The sequence below is a fragment of the Lathamus discolor genome, chromosome Z, assembly GCF_037157495.1.
Source record: "Lathamus discolor isolate bLatDis1 chromosome Z, bLatDis1.hap1, whole genome shotgun sequence".
NCBI lineage: Eukaryota > Metazoa > Chordata > Aves > Psittaciformes > Psittacidae > Lathamus > Lathamus discolor.
The window spans coordinates 90,024,677-90,041,794 of record NC_088909.1 but is presented as its reverse complement, the minus strand read 5'-3'; the positions used below and the strand labels follow the sequence as shown (position 1 = coordinate 90,041,794).

The window sequence follows — 17,118 nt, the reverse complement described above, 5'->3', positions numbered from 1 at the left end:
AGGTTTTGCTTCTGAATTATTTCTTGTACACCCATTTCAATTCACTTTAACATCAGGAAGAACTTCTTTACTGTAAGAGTGACAGAGCACTGGAACAGGTTGCCCAGGGGGGTTGTGGAGTCTCCTACACTGGAGATATTCAAGGCCCGCCTGGACAAGTTCCTGTGTGATGTACTGTAGGTTACCCTGCTCTTGCGGGGGGGTTGGACTAGATGATCTTTTTAGGTCCCTTCCAACCCTTGGGATTCTGTGATTCTGTGATTCTGTGAATATTTTAGAATTTTGAATTCTAAATTAATGAGATAAAAGAAACCACCAGTCTAAAATTTTAGATTTAATTACTATTTCTGGTTAATTTAAAAGTTGTATTGTACTCTTATTTCCTTGAACCACAACACTCTATGATCTTGGCATAATATCCACATGGAGCCCCATCTCCCATACCCCCAGCATTTTGCATGGCTTGTTCTGATTGATAGTTTTTTGTTCATTTTCCTCTGTATCTTCTTAAAACATGTCTTTGGGCTTGGGTGCACGGAAGATGCCTTTTAGCACCGGCTGACAGTAGAAATGAAAAGAGTGTGAGATTTCATTGGCAATGCTTATCCCATTGGATGAGTGGAATTTGCTCTTTTAAAATTTGTTTTTGACTTGAATAACTAAAAGCTGACCTGCTGTTGCTTCTTTGCATGCAGCTGTTATTTCAGCTTTTTAGTGCCTTAGTTTGAAGTCTTTGCTTTATTCTGAAGTTTTTTATTTTTCTTCTGTAACAAGCATATATACTTGTGCTGTCAAATACTACATTGTAGTAATGTGAATTTTCATTTATCAGGCAGCTTTACAGTCCCAGAATGTTTATAGTTAATGGATTGGATGCTGTCAAACAGATTTTGGCAAAAATTGGTTTGTAAAATTCACTGACTTCTTAATGCTTTCCTCCTGATGGCAGTTTGGCACAGCTCCCTTCCAAGGGTATAGTAGCTGAAAACACTTGTACTTTTCTTTTGGCTATTAAATAATCTTTGTGGTGTGTTTGAGGTGTTGAACAGAAGCACAATCACTTTGTGAAAGAGCTTCATCTGGTACATTGTCTTAATGCTCCAACCACTTTTCCAAAGACATTTTTGCAGAACACAGAGCCTGCATGCATGCATTGGAAATGTCAGCAGAGCTTGAATTACTGGTCACGTGCTGGTTTGAAAACAGTAAAACATTTCGATCTGCAGCAGCTGAAGGGAAAAGGTGAAACATGCCTGCTCTATAAATAGCTTCTGTAGTGAACACACGCTTTTCTGACTGCAACTCTTTTGTTGTCTGTAGATAACGGTGAACGAGCTTTTTGTTGCAAAGTGAAGCATGAGTGTTCTTGGGGTCTTTTGGAATGAATAAATGTTTCCAGCAAAGGTTTATAATTGAATAAAAGAGGAATTTTGCCTTTGAAATGAAGGACCTATTTGGAGTGAGGGCTTGAAGGTGTTAGCTGGAGACTTTCTGCTCCTTTGGATCCGTTAGTGAAATGTCAGCATCTTTGAGACCCTTTCAGACTCTGGGCAGGTGATTCATTTTGCCTTCTTCCAGGAGCATATAACATCACCCTTCTCAGCAGGCTATAAATTACCACTGGTGAAAGCTTTCTAACAAATCACAGTGCATCAGTGTTTTTTCCTGCTACTACTTTCGTTCTTTTGTATGGAGAACATTGGGTGGTTAGCTTAAAAAAGATTAAGGCTATGCCTGCAAGAGGGCAGTAGCCCTCCCTGTGGAGTACTCTGCAGTGTTAGTGGACATGGAGAAGGTGGCATTTGACATCCAGTAGGTTTCTGAATTGAAACTTCCTGGATTGTTTTCTCTGGTGTGGTAAAATCTTCTTAAAGGTCATATGTACTAGCAACAATTTATTTATTTAAAAACACAAACAGAAGAGAGGAGGAAAATAGTGTTTCATAATTACCAGGCATTGTGCATTGTTGCAGTATAGTTAATACAGAGCTTCCACGTTAGCCTGCAAGGCAGCTGATGGTTTTTGTTTAAAATCTCTGTAGTTTAAGAAGGATAGGTGAGGTAAGTTGTCTGTATTCGTGCTGTCATTGTTTAGACCAGGATCTGTATTTATAAATGTTGCTGCTTATAACATGAATTCTCGAATCATCTCAGTGGAGAAGGATGGGGAGCGGCGAGCTGTGTTTGTGTCTGAACAATGTCAGGACTCAAAGGCAGGCTTGCTATAAACACTAAATATTTCTGGAGGTATTTTATCTTCCCAGGAAGATTAGATCTTTTTTGAATGTTTGAATTGTATGCTGGCAAATTAAAAGTGAAGGTATTTTTTGAGTAGCAGGCTGTGGAGGTTTTTTGTTGATTTTTTTGGGGTTTCTTAGTCATTTTAGTAGATAACATTTACTGGGCCTTTTTCTGGTGGAATTAATAGAAGTTAGGTACTTATTGACAGTTGTAAGGAGTGAGATCAGGCTCTTTCAGTGTTTGTGTTAGGCTTTTCCTCAGCTCATAGGTGAGACAGTTTTACATGTGTTTCATAGGAAAGGGATATTAGAAAGAAAAATCTCTTGTGCAGTTTCTCTGAGACCACCAAGGCAGTTTTCACTTACTGGGAGTTTACCTGTCATAAATAGAGCTGGCTATGTTTTAACAAAAGACTATTGTTTTGATGGAAGGCACTTACAGGAGCATGCAGTGACTGCTTAAAACCAAAGGGAAAGGCAGAGAGAGAAGCTCATGATGTGTGGGGCAGTTCTACTCTCCTCTGTGAAAGTGTTAAGTGGAAGCAAGAGCAAGAATAGTGTACATTCAGGCTTCTTCCTCCACCCTCTGTTCTCCCTGTGCACTTTGCAGCCTACTGCCTCTTCAGCCTTGACTCTTAGCTACTTTGTTTGGTAAACATCGTCTTGCAAAGTTGAGGTTAGTACGTGCATACGACCTTCAGGGTAGAGTATCAGAGTACTGCAGCTGAAAGTAATCCAAACAGTGATGCTGACTGGACAACCTGCTCTGAAATGTAGTATGAACAGATGGGAAAAAATGAGACTTTCCTCTGTTTCCTGAAACTTGACAAGCTTTTTTAAAACAACTGGAGACAAGACTTTGGACTACACTTAGGGTTTGAAGGTGAGGTTCTTTTGCGGGGGGGGGGGGGGGGTATGTGCGTTGGATCTCCCCCTCCTTAATTTTCATGTGATACTGCTTCCTACTGTACACTTTTCTGGTATTTCAGGAATACTAAATCAATCAGTTTTCTACTTTGAGGGGCTGTGGTTTTGTATTATTTCCATTATAAATAGTTAATGTAACACCTTACTTGTAGTGTCAATCCCTGACTTTATATGCAGTGTTTGTTTAATACTGATACTGCATATAAAATTTGGTTGTATTGCCTTGCGTATATGCCTCTGACTTAATGCTTGAGCCAAAATCAATGTTATGCTTACATAAAATTCAAAAGAACCCCCCAAATTCTGCCATTCAGTGATGAAGTGCTGAGAACCAAACCTGGGCCTTCGTGTTGTGCAAATGAGTATGAGTTTAGGTCTGAACTTCAGGGTCTGAGACCTTGGTTCAGCAGGATGCTGTGTCAACTAGTGGCATCTTGCTGAGACAAACCTTTTTCTTATGATATACCACACCTTCTTACAATACAAGAAAACCTAGAGCTTCTGCCTTGTGCTTTATTATGCTGAATAGAAAACAGGACCATAATGCAGACTTCTGAAACAGTGCATGCATATATCATTCAGTATTATAAATCTGATATCCTGTGTGTTGGCAACTGCAACACAAACATAGCCGTCCTACTGGATTGCTTGGGTGAAGGTGAGCTTTAACATAACTCAGTGGTGAGAGAGGTGAAAGCAAAGAGGTTACTCCTGACTTGTGTCTTGAGTCATGGCTGAGTTGGGACTAAGCCCTGGGTTCGTGCCACTAGAGTGCACTGCCTCCCTCTTACTGAGAGAATGGTTAAAATTGCTGGTAGGTGTTGCAGGTTACCTGGTGGGGGCTTTGAAAATCTGCTGCCAACTTGCTTAGGTACTGGGAGTTTCACATTGGTCTTGAATCACATGAAGCATTTACAGCTATAATTTATCGAATAAACGTTTTTCTTTCTATCAAACTTTTATCGATGTTGGGATGGAATGGCAAAGAGGGCTTGTAAACTAGCTTTTGATTCCCCTTTTGGTTTTATTTTAGATGAAGGAGGTGCATACAAAAGAAAAGGTTAATAATGTTTATAATTAAAGCAAGTTCTTTAAGATATGTAATTTTTCAGAAATACATGATGACCTTTACTTTACAAGTGAAAGGTTCTTGATAATGAGATCTAGTATTTCACTTACATAATTACATTTTCTATTGTTTTCCTCACATAGGTTTCCACTTGAGTGGCACAGTGACAGAGCCTGCAATGCAGTCGGAGCCAGAAACTGTTTGCAATGTAGCTATCAGCTTTGATCGTTGCAAGATTACCTCAGTGACCTGTAGCTGTGGAAACAAGGACATATTTTACTGTGCTCATGTTGTGGCACTCTCTTTATACCGGATCCGCAAGCCAGATCAGGTCAAACTGCATCTTCCCATTTCAGAGACACTCTTTCAAATGAACAGAGACCAACTACAAAAATTTGTACAGTATTTGATCACAGTGCACCACACAGAAGTTTTGCCAACTGCTCAAAAACTAGCAGATGAAATTCTTTCTCAGAATTCAGAAATCAATCAAGTCCATGGTGAGTTTGATACTACTTATTTCTTTTGCTTCGTTTTCTCTTTGGTTTTGAGGTTCTCTGTGGCATTCAGGAGCGTGACCTGCTGTGGTCCTTTCCAAACTGAATTATTCTGTGATTCTGTGGTGTGTAATAAAGAGGATTCTGTTGCTGACCCTTTGCTTTAAAATGTTTTGAAAGCAGTACTTTTTGGAAAAGAGAGAAAAATTCCTAAGCAATGAGCTTGATGTCTCCAGCGGTGTTAATATGTGTCCTGATCTGCTTCACTCTTGTATTTTCCAGCTGTGAAAAACTGAGTAGTGGTATTCTTTGTATAGCCACATTGCTTAAAGAACCATCCTACCAACTTAACCAATGGTATCTCTCTGTTATTTTGTTCTTCTTGAACTAATCTTTTGACATTTTGGTTGTGTAATTCTGTTTTAATTGTAAAGCATAAAAGCAAGTAGGTGTTGCTGGTTTCTTCATCCATCAAATATACTTGTATTATCCTTTGGGATTTGGTTTCTATATGAGGTCAGGAGAAACATAAACCCTTTATTTCAGTGCCATTGTCCTCTTAGTGCTGCAGCAGCCTACAGCATCAGGAAAGGTCTTGATCTTTCCTGCTCTTTCTGCTGCACATGGTTTTAATGGCTCTCAGTTTCTTGTACTGAGCCTCTTACGTTTCTTAAAGGGTGCTGGGTGTGACTTGAAGCTTTTGAGGTGGCTTTTCTATGGATCCTACTGAACTGAAAGCAGGTAATTGAGTTTGAGGTGATCCAGCTAGTTTATTAGAGTCCTGTGTTCCTGTAAGGTCACCTGGTAGAAATATCCTTTCAGGTGAGCAGAGCTGTTAGCATAAAGGCAGCTTAGACAGGTGAAGTAAGTTACCTGAATATCTAAAAATACCTTTTTGGTTTGTTCACTGATAGGGACAGTTCTTGTGTGTTAGATATTGAAGAGGGATGACCACTCTTCTAAAGAATTTGCCATGCAAAGACAACCAAGCTGCTTAATACTGGAGAAAGAAAACCGCATGCGAGTTAGATACAGTGTAGGCAGAGCAAAAGAAGGGAATCCTTCCAATAACAGGACTCACATGTAGCCTAGCTCCTCTCTTCAGGGTCCAGTGACTCTGGCAGGTCCAGGCAGGTGATGCTGCAATAAGGTCAATCTTGGGAGCAGTTCCCTCTTGGCTTTGGGGGCTATGGGGACATGGCCAGAGGCAAGGCGACTGATCTGGTTGTTACAGAACATGGTGATTGGCAGAGGTGCCTGGTGGTGGTGGAAGGAAAGGGAAACTAAAGCAGATGCAGGATATTAAGCAATAGAGGAAGATATTCAGATGTTGTCAGCTAAAAGCATGTATCCCATGAGTTGGTAATAGCCTGAACATAAGGAACCTGAGGGGAAGGGGTAATTATGTTGAGTATGAGTGGCACAGAAGACTCAAACAGTCAAGGGTGATTAGGAAAAAAGAAGGCAGGGTGGGAAAGGAAGGACAGATGATGGCTATATATGGCTGCATTAGCTATACTATGGCTAATGTAAAAGAAATGACAAGCTGTTGCAGAGTGCTTAAATTTGATCAGTGTTAAGTCTGTAATTATTCTAATCATAGGCATGTTAGTCTTTGTCAGCTACTTTCTTATTGTCAAAATATCTCATTACTCAGTATTTAAAGTGGTTTTTTTAGAGAGGTATTTGATGTTTATATCACAGGCTAAATAGCAAAAGGAATAGGAAACAAAAAACTAAGTTGATGATCAGTTATGAAATTTCACGGTGAACATGAGCAGGGTAGGTTAAAATTGTCCACAAAACTAAAATGTTTTTTGCACATGTTGTGGTTTTCCTGGTTAATGAGACTGTAGTATGTCATCATTGACTGTTGGTATTTCTTAATAAATACCCCAAAGTTAAGCAGAAGATACAGGCAGCATAAGAAAATAAACTACTGTTATGAAAGAAAGTTGGATTATAAAAGCGGATCTGTAGTCTCCTGCTTTACCTATCAGACTCCCATAAAACCATGGCCTGATTATTTTTTTTCTTAATATATTTACAATGTTAAAAAATTACAAGAGCCTTTTAAGGAAGAAGTAAGTTCCTTTGATTATGTAGCAAGTAAGCAATCCTCTGGGATTCATACTGTATTTGACCTTTAATCAAATTCCATAAATTAGAAATAATAAAATTAGCCAAAAGAAATCTCCAAAAAAACAAATAAAAGAAATCTGTTTCTGGTTCTAATAGCATAAGCTGGTGAACATAAGGTCACTATTCACTCTGTCACGTCTGCTGTGCTGCAGATGTTCAGTTTGTAATACAAAACTGTCTTGTAGGCCTGCCTTGCTTTGAACAGCTTAACCTTACTGAACAGTGTTTGTAATTATTTCGAGCGCTGCTTGAAGGTACAGGTAAGTAAGAGGAAGAACTTACACAAACTTGCTTGTAAAAGCAAGACGAAACTTGGCAGATACACACCAGAAACAGCTCTGGTTAAAGGCAATTGCTGAATCTGGAGCTGGAAATTCTTTTCACTGTTACATAGAGGTGTTCTAATTTCAGGTGTTTATATATGACTTTTTATCTTACTTTTCTTTACTCTCACAGTAGCTGTACTATTTCTATTTATCATATATTTTCAGCAATAGGCAAAAGAAATCAGGTCTTGAATTATATTTATTTGCACATAACATTGATTCGGGACTTGGAAGAGTTCTGAGCACAGCGGTTATGTTGACTCGCTTATGAACTGGCTAGGGAGATGGAACAACTCTGCAGCACTTTCACAAAAAGTGAATTGGATAATTTTTCATTTGCTCGAAATTCTGCTTTATGCAGCAGTTGATGATTGGCTTTGGTCAGTTCCCGTGTGAAGGAGGTTACTGGGGGAGCTAGTGAAGTGACGTACACTGATAACATCGGTTTTGAAACAACAAATTCCTTTGACTTCCTCTGTGAATGCAAATGATGCTATATCATTTCTTGCTCCATGACTGAGCCTTACTGCAGGAAAAAATAAGGGAATGCTGTTAGAAGCACAGGAATGTGTTGTCTATTCAATAAGCTCAGGAGAGATGAGTGATTTATTTGAAATCCTGTATTTTCCATGCTAATCTCCTGTTGGTGGTGATTACATTATGAGAAGGCTTCGTAAATTGTTAAAACATGAAAGCACCTCTTGCATTTTAGAAGGTTTATTGTGTTCTGATTTTCCCACGTTACACTGTGACAGCAACATCTTGCTGTTGATTTCGAAACTGGAGATCTGGGGGGTCTAACCTTCTGTACTGATGACAGCTGTAGATGTTCATACTTATACCTTGAGGTCTGCACTGCATAACTTTTGGCTTCATATTGGTTTTTGTTTTGGGGATGCTGACTCAGAAAGCTGGAGGAAGATTAGGACCCCACTTAGCTGAGGTGTTTTTTTCCCCTCTTAGTTTTTGTGCGGTTGTAGCAGAGGGAGCTGTTAGGTGACGTGGGTTAAGCTCGGAAGAGAGCAGTCAGAATGATGGACTAACAGCCAGGTTTGTCATCTTGGATTTCTCTTTTCTTAGATATGATACTTTCACTTAAGTAAATTGATTGGAAGGTCAAGAGCACGTTCCAGAGAATTTCATAGAATCATAGAATCATAGAATAGTTAGGGTTGGAAAGGACCTTAAGATCATCTAGTTCCAGCACCCCTGCCATGGGCAGGGACACCTCACACTAAACCATCCCACACAAGGCTTCATCCAACCTGGCCTTGAACACTGCAAGGGATGGAGCACTCACAACCTCCCTGGGCAACCCATTCCAGTGCCTCACCACCCTCACAGGAAAGAACTTCCTCCTTATATCCAATTTAAACTTCCCCTGTTTAAGTTTTAACCCATTACCCCTTGTCCTGTCACTACAGTCCCTGACGAAGAGTCCCTCCCCAGCATCCTTACAGGCCCCCTTCAGATACTAGAAGGCTGCTGTGAGGTCTCCACGCAGCCTTCTCTTCTCCAGGCTCAACAGCCCCAACTTTCTCAGCCTGTCTTCATATGGGAGGTGCTCCAGTCCCCTGATCATCCTCGTGGCCCTCCTCTGGACTTGTTCCAACAGTTCCATGTCCTTTTTATGTTGAGGACACCAGAACTGCACCCAATACTCCAGGTGAGGTCTCACAAGAGCAGAGTAGAGGGGCAGGATCACGTCCTTCGACCTGCTGGTCACGCTCCTTTTGATGCAGCTGGGCTACAAGCGCACACTGAAGCTGGCTCATGTTCATTTTCTCATCGACCAGCACCCCGAAGTCCTTCTCCTCAGGGTCACTCTGAATCTCTTCTTTGCTCAACCTGTAGCTGTGCCTGGGATTGCTTTGACCCAGGTGTAGGACCTTGCACTTGTCATTGTTGAACTTCATAAGGTTGGTATCAGCCCGCCTCACAAGCGTGTCAGGGTCCCTCTGGATGGCATTCCTTCCCTCCACCATATCAACTGGACCACACAGCTTGGTGTCATCGGCAAACTTGCTGAGGGCGCACTCAATCCCACTGTCCATGTCACTGACAAAGATGTTGAACAAGACCGGTTCCATCACTGATCCCTGAGGGACACCACTCGTTACTGGTCTCTAACTGGACATTGAGCCATTGACCACAACTCTTTGTGTGAGGCCATCCAGCCAGTTCTTTATCCACAGAGTGGTCCATCCATCAAATTGGTATCTCTCCAATTTAGAGACAAGGATGTTGTGTGGGACAGTGTCGAACGCTTTGCACAAGTCCAGGTAGATGACATCAACTGCTTTACCCTTGTCCATCAGTTCCGTAGCCCCATCATAGAAGGCCACCAAATTGGTCAGGCAGGATTTCCCCTTAGGGAAGCCATGCTGGCTGTCACCAAGCACCTTGTTGTTTTTCATGTGCCTCAGCATGCTGTCCAGGAGAATGCGCTCCAAGATTTTGCCAGGCACAGAGGTGAGACTGACTGGTCTGTAATTCCCTGGGTCTTCCATTTTCCCCTTCTTGAAAATGGGGGTTATATTTCCCTTTTTCCAGTCATCGGGAACTTCACCTGAAACTGCCTTTGAGTGGAAATAGCAAAGTAATCGCAAGATGTGAGGTGGGAGAAGGTCTGTTTGCATATTAATCTCATGTTAACACTGATTTGTTATTATGTGCGTAGGTCTGCCTTTTATTGGTGTAAGGACAGCCTAGCAAACCGATTTCATTTTTATGTTTAAGCTGTACTGTTTCTTTCCTGCATGTTTAGTGCTGCTATTGCAATCTCTGCTCTTAACAAGAACTATGTGGATTTCCCCAGACTTTCTTCTATTCTCTTATTCTCTGACTCACCATACGAGTCTCTGGTATGAAACCACATGAAGATAAATTTAAGAGGGAAGACCTGGGAGAAAGCAGTTTAAGTACATTTGTCTTCTTGGAAGCAGAGGTACCTGGGTAATTTCTTCTGTATGTGTTCAGGCAGATCTAGGTACATCCTTCAGAAACACTGGTCTGTAATGTATATTAGGAATGTGATAGTAAAGGCATTCAGGAAGGAAATATATATCAAACAAATTGCTTTAAAATAATATTTCAGAATATCTAGCATGGTTGCTTTATGTTTTAAGTTCCAAAGGGCAATTTTGATGTACAGGTGAATATTTGTTAAAATGAACTTAGTGTTTTTAACTGAAATTATGGGGATCTTAGTGGAAAGTTGTAGGGTAGAATGGGGCTGAACAACAGAATACAGCATGTTGCAGATCTACAAGAAAAGGCTTTGAAACTTTCTGCTTTGTGTTTGTGAGACCTGGATTTTAGGAGGAGAAGTTAGATATTGTCATCAGAGCAGACAAATTGATGTATTTTTCTGCATGTGCAGATGGAAGGGAAAGAGATTTTTTGAAGTTAAAGATTTGTTGTGGTTTTCTTAAATTTCCTCAGCAACTTTCCTCAGCAATTTAGTATTACCTGTCCTGTCTCAGTATTTCTCATTGATTCCATTGGCTGCTTCTCAGCTTCTCAGTTGCTGTTTGATGTGCTCTGCTGAACAGGGGTTATATTCCACCAAAGTGTTCTCAAATTAAGTATAAGATGAAGTGATTTATGTCTAAACTTTGAATCATTTGGGGAATCAAAGGCGTAATAATATTTTTGAGTCATTAATTTTATGATCTTTTGCTTATATAATTATTCAGAATAATTCTGAGCACACTAAGTTTATAAAATCAGTTACTGTTCTGTTGTGAATCAGCATACAGCAGTATTAGTTTCTGGCTGAGACCATTCAATCTTTGAATAGTACTAAGTCATGCTTTTTACTTGTAATAATTTTTTCCATATCTTCTTCCTAGTGCTGCCATGAGATGGTATTTAATAAATCTATTTGATCTACAGTTCACCTCTATAATGAAATTAATAAAATTTTTATAAAATTAAGTTCAAGGAGGTTTCAGTATGACTATGAGTGAGCAACTTGGCATGGTTTCATTTGAAGACAACTCTTGTGATACTTGCGAAGTAGGGATCAGGGAAGCAGTTTGTCTTAAAAACTACTTTCTGTTGTTTTAACCAGATTTCACTGTTGATCTGCTCTGAAGTTGTTTGCCTTAAAGGCAACTCTTAGCTTATTTCAGTCAGTGCTCCTTGCTTTGCTTCTGCTTACTTTCCAAGGTTAAGTTTTCAATATACAACACCAGTTCTTGAGTATGGCTGCTCATTTTGAAAGCGGTTGTTCTTAAAATTGCTATATAAATAATCAAAGTGTTCATTTTTTTTAAATGTTACTGCTTCTTACAACCTGGGAGTTGATTATATATATTTTACATGTAACCTGCTATGACCGTAAATATAAAGGGTTGTTACTCTGTTTTCAAATTTTATTTAGGTGTTGCAGAATTGTGTACAATATTCCTGCTTTGATTGCCAAGATTGCAATTTAGTAATTTCAGCAAGAGCATGCATAACTACATATAGCTTTATCTATATACTTTATATATTTATATAAATATATAAATTTATATATATTTATATATTATTGTATTTAGCTGTAAGAACATGACATAAAACCTATTTTGAAGACCAGTCATGACAGAAGTTAAAGCCAGGGGTTGGAAGGAGGAGATTAGTGTGTTAGTGTCTATAAACTGACACAGTTTAATTACAGGTTTTAATATTTAGTATAATTATTCAGTGCTTTTCACTTTCATAGTTCAAATGAGAACTAATTTACCCTCACGACATCCCTCTGAAGTACGTAAGTGATACTTTTCCCCAGTTGACAAGTGGGGAACAGGATTTGGTCTTGGCACCAAACTGTGATGCAGAGTCTTAATTCAGGGCTGCCCATGTTCCTTTTGCAGCCAAACTGTCTGCTGGTGCTTTGTGGTGCCCTTTTGGGTCTGCACCCCAAGCAAAGCCACTGCCCTTGGGCTGAACCTTCAGCTCTGCCTGGTATTGAGCCTGAGCCTTCTTGATGCCTGTTCTTAGGGCATCATCTCGCAGATCCAAAGGCAGCTTCCTCCTTTTGCTTGTTCAGAAAGCTTCTTGTCTACTCACCTGATCCCTTGTCTTCAGAAGGAAAGTGGCAGTGTAGAAATCCTGTCCATTGCTCCAGAGGGATCTATGTTTCAGTGGGAGAGGAGACAGGCTAGATCAATCAGTGTTCAACTGTCTGTGAGTGAACGTAATGATTTTGAAAAGACATATCTGTAGTACTGTGCTGAGCAGCATCAGAGAGCTCAGACCCTTGGCTTCATGTCTTCAGTCTTATAGCCTACTAGCCTGAAAATAATGCCAGTGTAAGTATAGTGATGCAGGGTCCCTGGGGAAGGTGTATGCGGGATCGTGGTGCGATAAGAGGCTTTGGTGGGGGGCAGCAGTGGTGGTCAAGGGTAGCAGATGCCCTTGTTCCTGTAAAGGAACACTGTTGTTAATCTGTGGTAGCTGTGTTGAAATTTAACCTTCTAGCACAAATTGACTGATGAGTTTTTGATAAAAATATAAACAGTTACAGAAGGAATTGTTCTTCCCCTCAATAGGGAAGCTTAGCTGAGGAGTCTGGGGCTATTTTAGTTCAATTTAAAACTGGCCATACTAAGATTATTTAAAAATAGATCTCCACTGAAGTGAGCGGTGCATGTAAGTGTATTTTGTATATTGGTGCTTTTATATACTTCCTTTTCACAGATCATTCCTCTGTATTTAGAAGCAATGAAATATTTAAACTGTTTGGAAGGTGATACTGCAAACCTGGGTCTGTGGAACAGCTGCGCTGCTTATTCTTGTGTGGCTTGATTTCCCATTTCATCTTGTTGTTTGAAATTGAAAAATAACCAGTATGCATTTCATGTAGCTAACTGAAAGCACCTTAAAGCTAACACACTAAAGACAGAAGGAGGATGCTTTTCTTTTCTTGGTTGTTGTACTATCTTGGGCTTGATTCCTGTCTTCTGAGACACTGTTACTATTCCTGTGGAAGGCAGGAGAGTTCATTCACATCTTCAAAGACGCAGTTCCTTATTAATTTAAATTAATCTAAATGTGTGTGTGTGTTGATACATACACTGTATTGCTATGCAGCATTTACAGCTTCAGGCTCTGAAGTTGGAGGAAGTTGCTGCTGCAACTAGTAGACAAGACATCCCTCTGATCCTTTGCATCTTCTGGTTGTATTTTCATTGAACAAAGATTCCAGGATTCCCTGTGGCCTCTTAAAAGCTTCACCTACATGGCAGAGCTGCAATTGTGAAATGAAGGCTTGAATCAATGTTAAATCCCTGAACATCTGAATAGTTGCAGCTATCTTTGCTTTCCAGGCTCTCACGGCTTCTTTGAAAAAGGAAGTTTTTACAAATCTGACTGTGTAAATTTCCGTCCCAGCCAGTTTTTTGGTTGTTTTTTCTTTTTTTCCTTACTTTTTTTTTTTTTCCTGCAGAGGTAACATGGACTCGGATTTAAAAATGATAGATTGTGTAACATGATTCAGTTTTTAACCTCTTCTCAAAACCTAGGTAGTGATAGAGATTACACAGTTGTGACAAGCCCAAAATCAAAAAGCCAAGTTAGCTTGCATCTTGGGCACATTTAAAATACCTGATGTGGTGATGCAGTACCTTGAGTTGTTTCCCTGACAGTCTAGACAAATGCTTTTCAACCTTTTCAGTTTAAATACCTTTAAAAAATAATAGCCAGTAAAAGTACAGGGTTCTTCAGAAAAATACAGATTATTGTATTAGGTGGTGCAAGAACTTGGTTTGGTTTTGTCAGGCTTTAGCAGAGGCCACCAGGGGGAAATCACTGATCTCGACTGCAAAATTTGAGTTAAAGCATCCTGTGGCCAAAGCACTGTCTGATGTAAACCTAGTCACTTTAGTTCACACTCAGCTAATACTGAACTGACTCTGTGCTGATGTCATTGCCTATGGAAAAATGCTCCTTTGAAAGCACCACAGTCTTATGCAGCTGTAACTCTTATTTATGATGGAAATGCATTTAGTACTTTAAGACTTTGGATTTGTTTGGGGATTTTTTTTACTCTTTGTTTAGCTTTGCAGAGTCATCACAGCTCAGAGGCACCGAGGTGATGATTTTCCTCATGTTCATCAATAGCAGCGCTCACTAGCAGTCACTTAAACCTGAGCAAGATTGCTGAAGGTACAGGAATTACACAGGTTTTTTGGGGAAAATGGTTTTAACATCACACTTGTAGAAATACTATATGAAGTCTGATTTTCTTGCAAAAGCATTCTAGTATAGCTGCTGAGCCTGGGAGGAAGAAAACTCATCTTAATTTTAACATTTTGTTATAATTTTTTTTAAGTACCTTTTCATAGGCTGTATTTTCCAAGTGCTTAAGACTACTGAGAAGAAATTTAGTCTATTTTAAAGAATATTTAGATTAATGCCAAGACATTAAAAAAAATAAAAAAACCCTCTGCAGTAGTCCTCTCCCCTGGACCCGTTAACCTCTCTTCTTTATATAGAATATAATGATTTCATTCTATTTGCAGGTGCTCCTGACCCAACAGCGGGCGCTAGCATAGATGATGAAAACTGCTGGCATTTGGATGAGGAACAAGTCCAAGAACAAGTTAAACTCTTCCTCTCCCAGGGTGGATACCATGGATCAGGGAAGCAGCTCAATTTGCTTTTTGCAAAGGTGTGTTGAGTACTCTAAACCTTCCCTTTTTTTCCTCCCCCATTCCTCAAGCCAGTCAGCACTTGTTTGAGTCTTGCTCAAAGTCCTGTTGTTCTAAAAAAAGCAAAGCCTTGGGAACGTGATCACAACTTAATTATGTGTTGTACAGTAATGGACTGCAATCTGATGTGTCTTGAGCAGTTTGAGGACATGAAGTAACATTTCAACCATCTGCAGCTCTGCTGTTCTGTTCCTTCCCACTCCCAAAATGTTGGAGAAGCCTGCAGGAATTAGTCTTGCAGCAGTTTGCATAATACACCTGTGGATTACTTGTCGAAGAAGTGTCTTTGATTATTGCAATAGGCTGCTGAAATCAAAAATTGTTATATTTGGGAAGGCAGACTATATTTTCTTCTTAAACACTTCACATCGCATATATAAATTACATTTCCTGTTTAACGGAGGTGGAATATTTTACTCTGCAGTATGTTGTCTGTACTGTGATTTTTTGTCTTTTCAAGTTTGTATTAAAAGACTTGTTTCCTAGGTGCGAGAGATGCTAAAGATGAGAGATTCAAATGGAGCCCGCATGTTGACGTTGATAACAGAACAGTTCATGGCCGACCCTCGTCTGTCACTTTGGAGACAACAAGGAACTGCAATGACTGACAAGTATAGGCAGCTCTGGGATGAACTGGGTAAATGCACAGACTTCAAAATTATTTAGTTGTTTGTATGTGTAATGAAGAAACAATTACATACTTGGGGCGGAGAGAAACTTTATTGTGGCACCAGGTAAAGCAGGTTAGAGTTTTCTGCAGTTTTCCTTGTTCAGTTAAGGTTGGGTGAAATTGAATTTCTGATCTACAATGTGAGACAATTGCAGTTGGAGGAGAGGAAGCATGATATGAAACAAGCACAATTGCAACGGGTTGTAAGTACCTTAGGATCTAAAAAGAATAAAGCAAAAGGTGGAAATGTAGCTACCCAACTGAGAGTAAGTATATAAGCCACTAGTGCTGAACTGAAAAGTTTAAAAAAGAAATCAATTCACAACTAGAGAGAAATAGAAAGCAAAAAGAGAAGCTTCATTAAGACTATGAGAAGATAGCAACAAAGGAAAGTAGAAGTCCATTGCTGAGTAAGAAAGGAGATCAATTAAGAGGGCTGAAACAATTAACACTGCTTTGCAGGAAAGGTCAGTTGTAACCAGCTACATGACCTGTCTGTACAATGGAGAGAGGAACACAGGCTGAAATGGGAAAGGCATATTTAAACTGGTACAGTCTGAGGACACTTGCTCTAGAGTGTTCCAGAAACTCACTAATACAGTTTTAAACTACTGTTTCAGAACTTCTCAAAACCTATAGGAATTTGTGGTAAAGAGGAGAAATTAAAAACAACTTGAATGTAAATGTCAACGAGATTTTAAAGGTGGGTAGGTTAGTGGAAAGAATGTTAAGTAACCACAAGTATTGTGTTTCTAGGAATAAGGTACTGGAACAAATGACTAGCTAGTTGGAGTGTAAGTGTGTAGGAGATAGAAGTGATAAAAGGCAACCTGAATTATTTAAAATAGAGTGGTAGATAATTTGTTTCTCTAAAAGGTGTCATACACTGAGTATATGAGTGAAGGGATTAGTGTGTATATCTTAGCTGCAGTAAGCTTTTGGATGCTGCCTTGGAGGCTTTCTCAAAATGTACTGAAGACACACAGCCGAAATGAGCTTGTGGTTCATGGAACGTCTCTCACTCATTCTGGAAAGTCATTTCAAGTCTAGACTCAAAGGATTTGTCTTGAGATGTGTTCTGGTCAGTATTGCTATGCCTGGCTTATGTGGCATTGAACATTAAATAACAAAGAAAACTTTACAGATGGTGCCCTGTGGGACATTATCTAAACACTGCAGAGAAGGGAGCCAAAGATCATAATGCTCATGATATATTTTAAAGGTCCAAAATCAACTAAATTAAATTCAATCCAATCAAGAATAACGTTACTCATTTAGAAAGGAAGTGTCAAAAGCAAAGCCTAAATTTTCCACTGTTGAAAATAAAAGTTGATTATGATTGTCTGTGTACTGATTAGTGGGACTAAGACTGGATATAACCTATTAACATAAATGATGTTCACTCTAAATGAAGCGTTAGATAGATAGTGCATTATTAAGCTAGTTAAGATTATGGACTTCTGTGGTGGAAGGTCTTTATATCAGAATAGGTAAAGCTCTGTCAGAGACAGTGTAGATATAACTACTTGTGTTCAAGTGTAACAACT

At 39.5% G+C, this 17,118-nt stretch overlaps 1 protein-coding gene across 3 annotated transcripts in view; it reads left to right on the top strand.

The window, feature by feature from the left end:
• ZSWIM6 (zinc finger SWIM-type containing 6) overlaps window positions 1-17,118 on the top strand; it is a 134,157-nt gene that overhangs the window by 77,734 nt on the left and 39,305 nt on the right. For 2 of the 3 annotated variants that reach the window (XM_065662650.1, XM_065662649.1), the window contains exons 2-4: window positions 4,380-4,736; window positions 14,713-14,861; window positions 15,388-15,538. In XM_065662650.1, the coding sequence (XP_065518722.1) occupies window positions 4,380-4,736; window positions 14,713-14,861; window positions 15,388-15,538 (657 nt within the window). Of the gene's footprint in view, window positions 1-3,059; window positions 3,124-4,379; window positions 4,737-14,712; window positions 14,862-15,387; window positions 15,539-17,118 lie in introns of those variants that run through there. The other variant, XM_065662651.1, reaches the window with a different exon arrangement.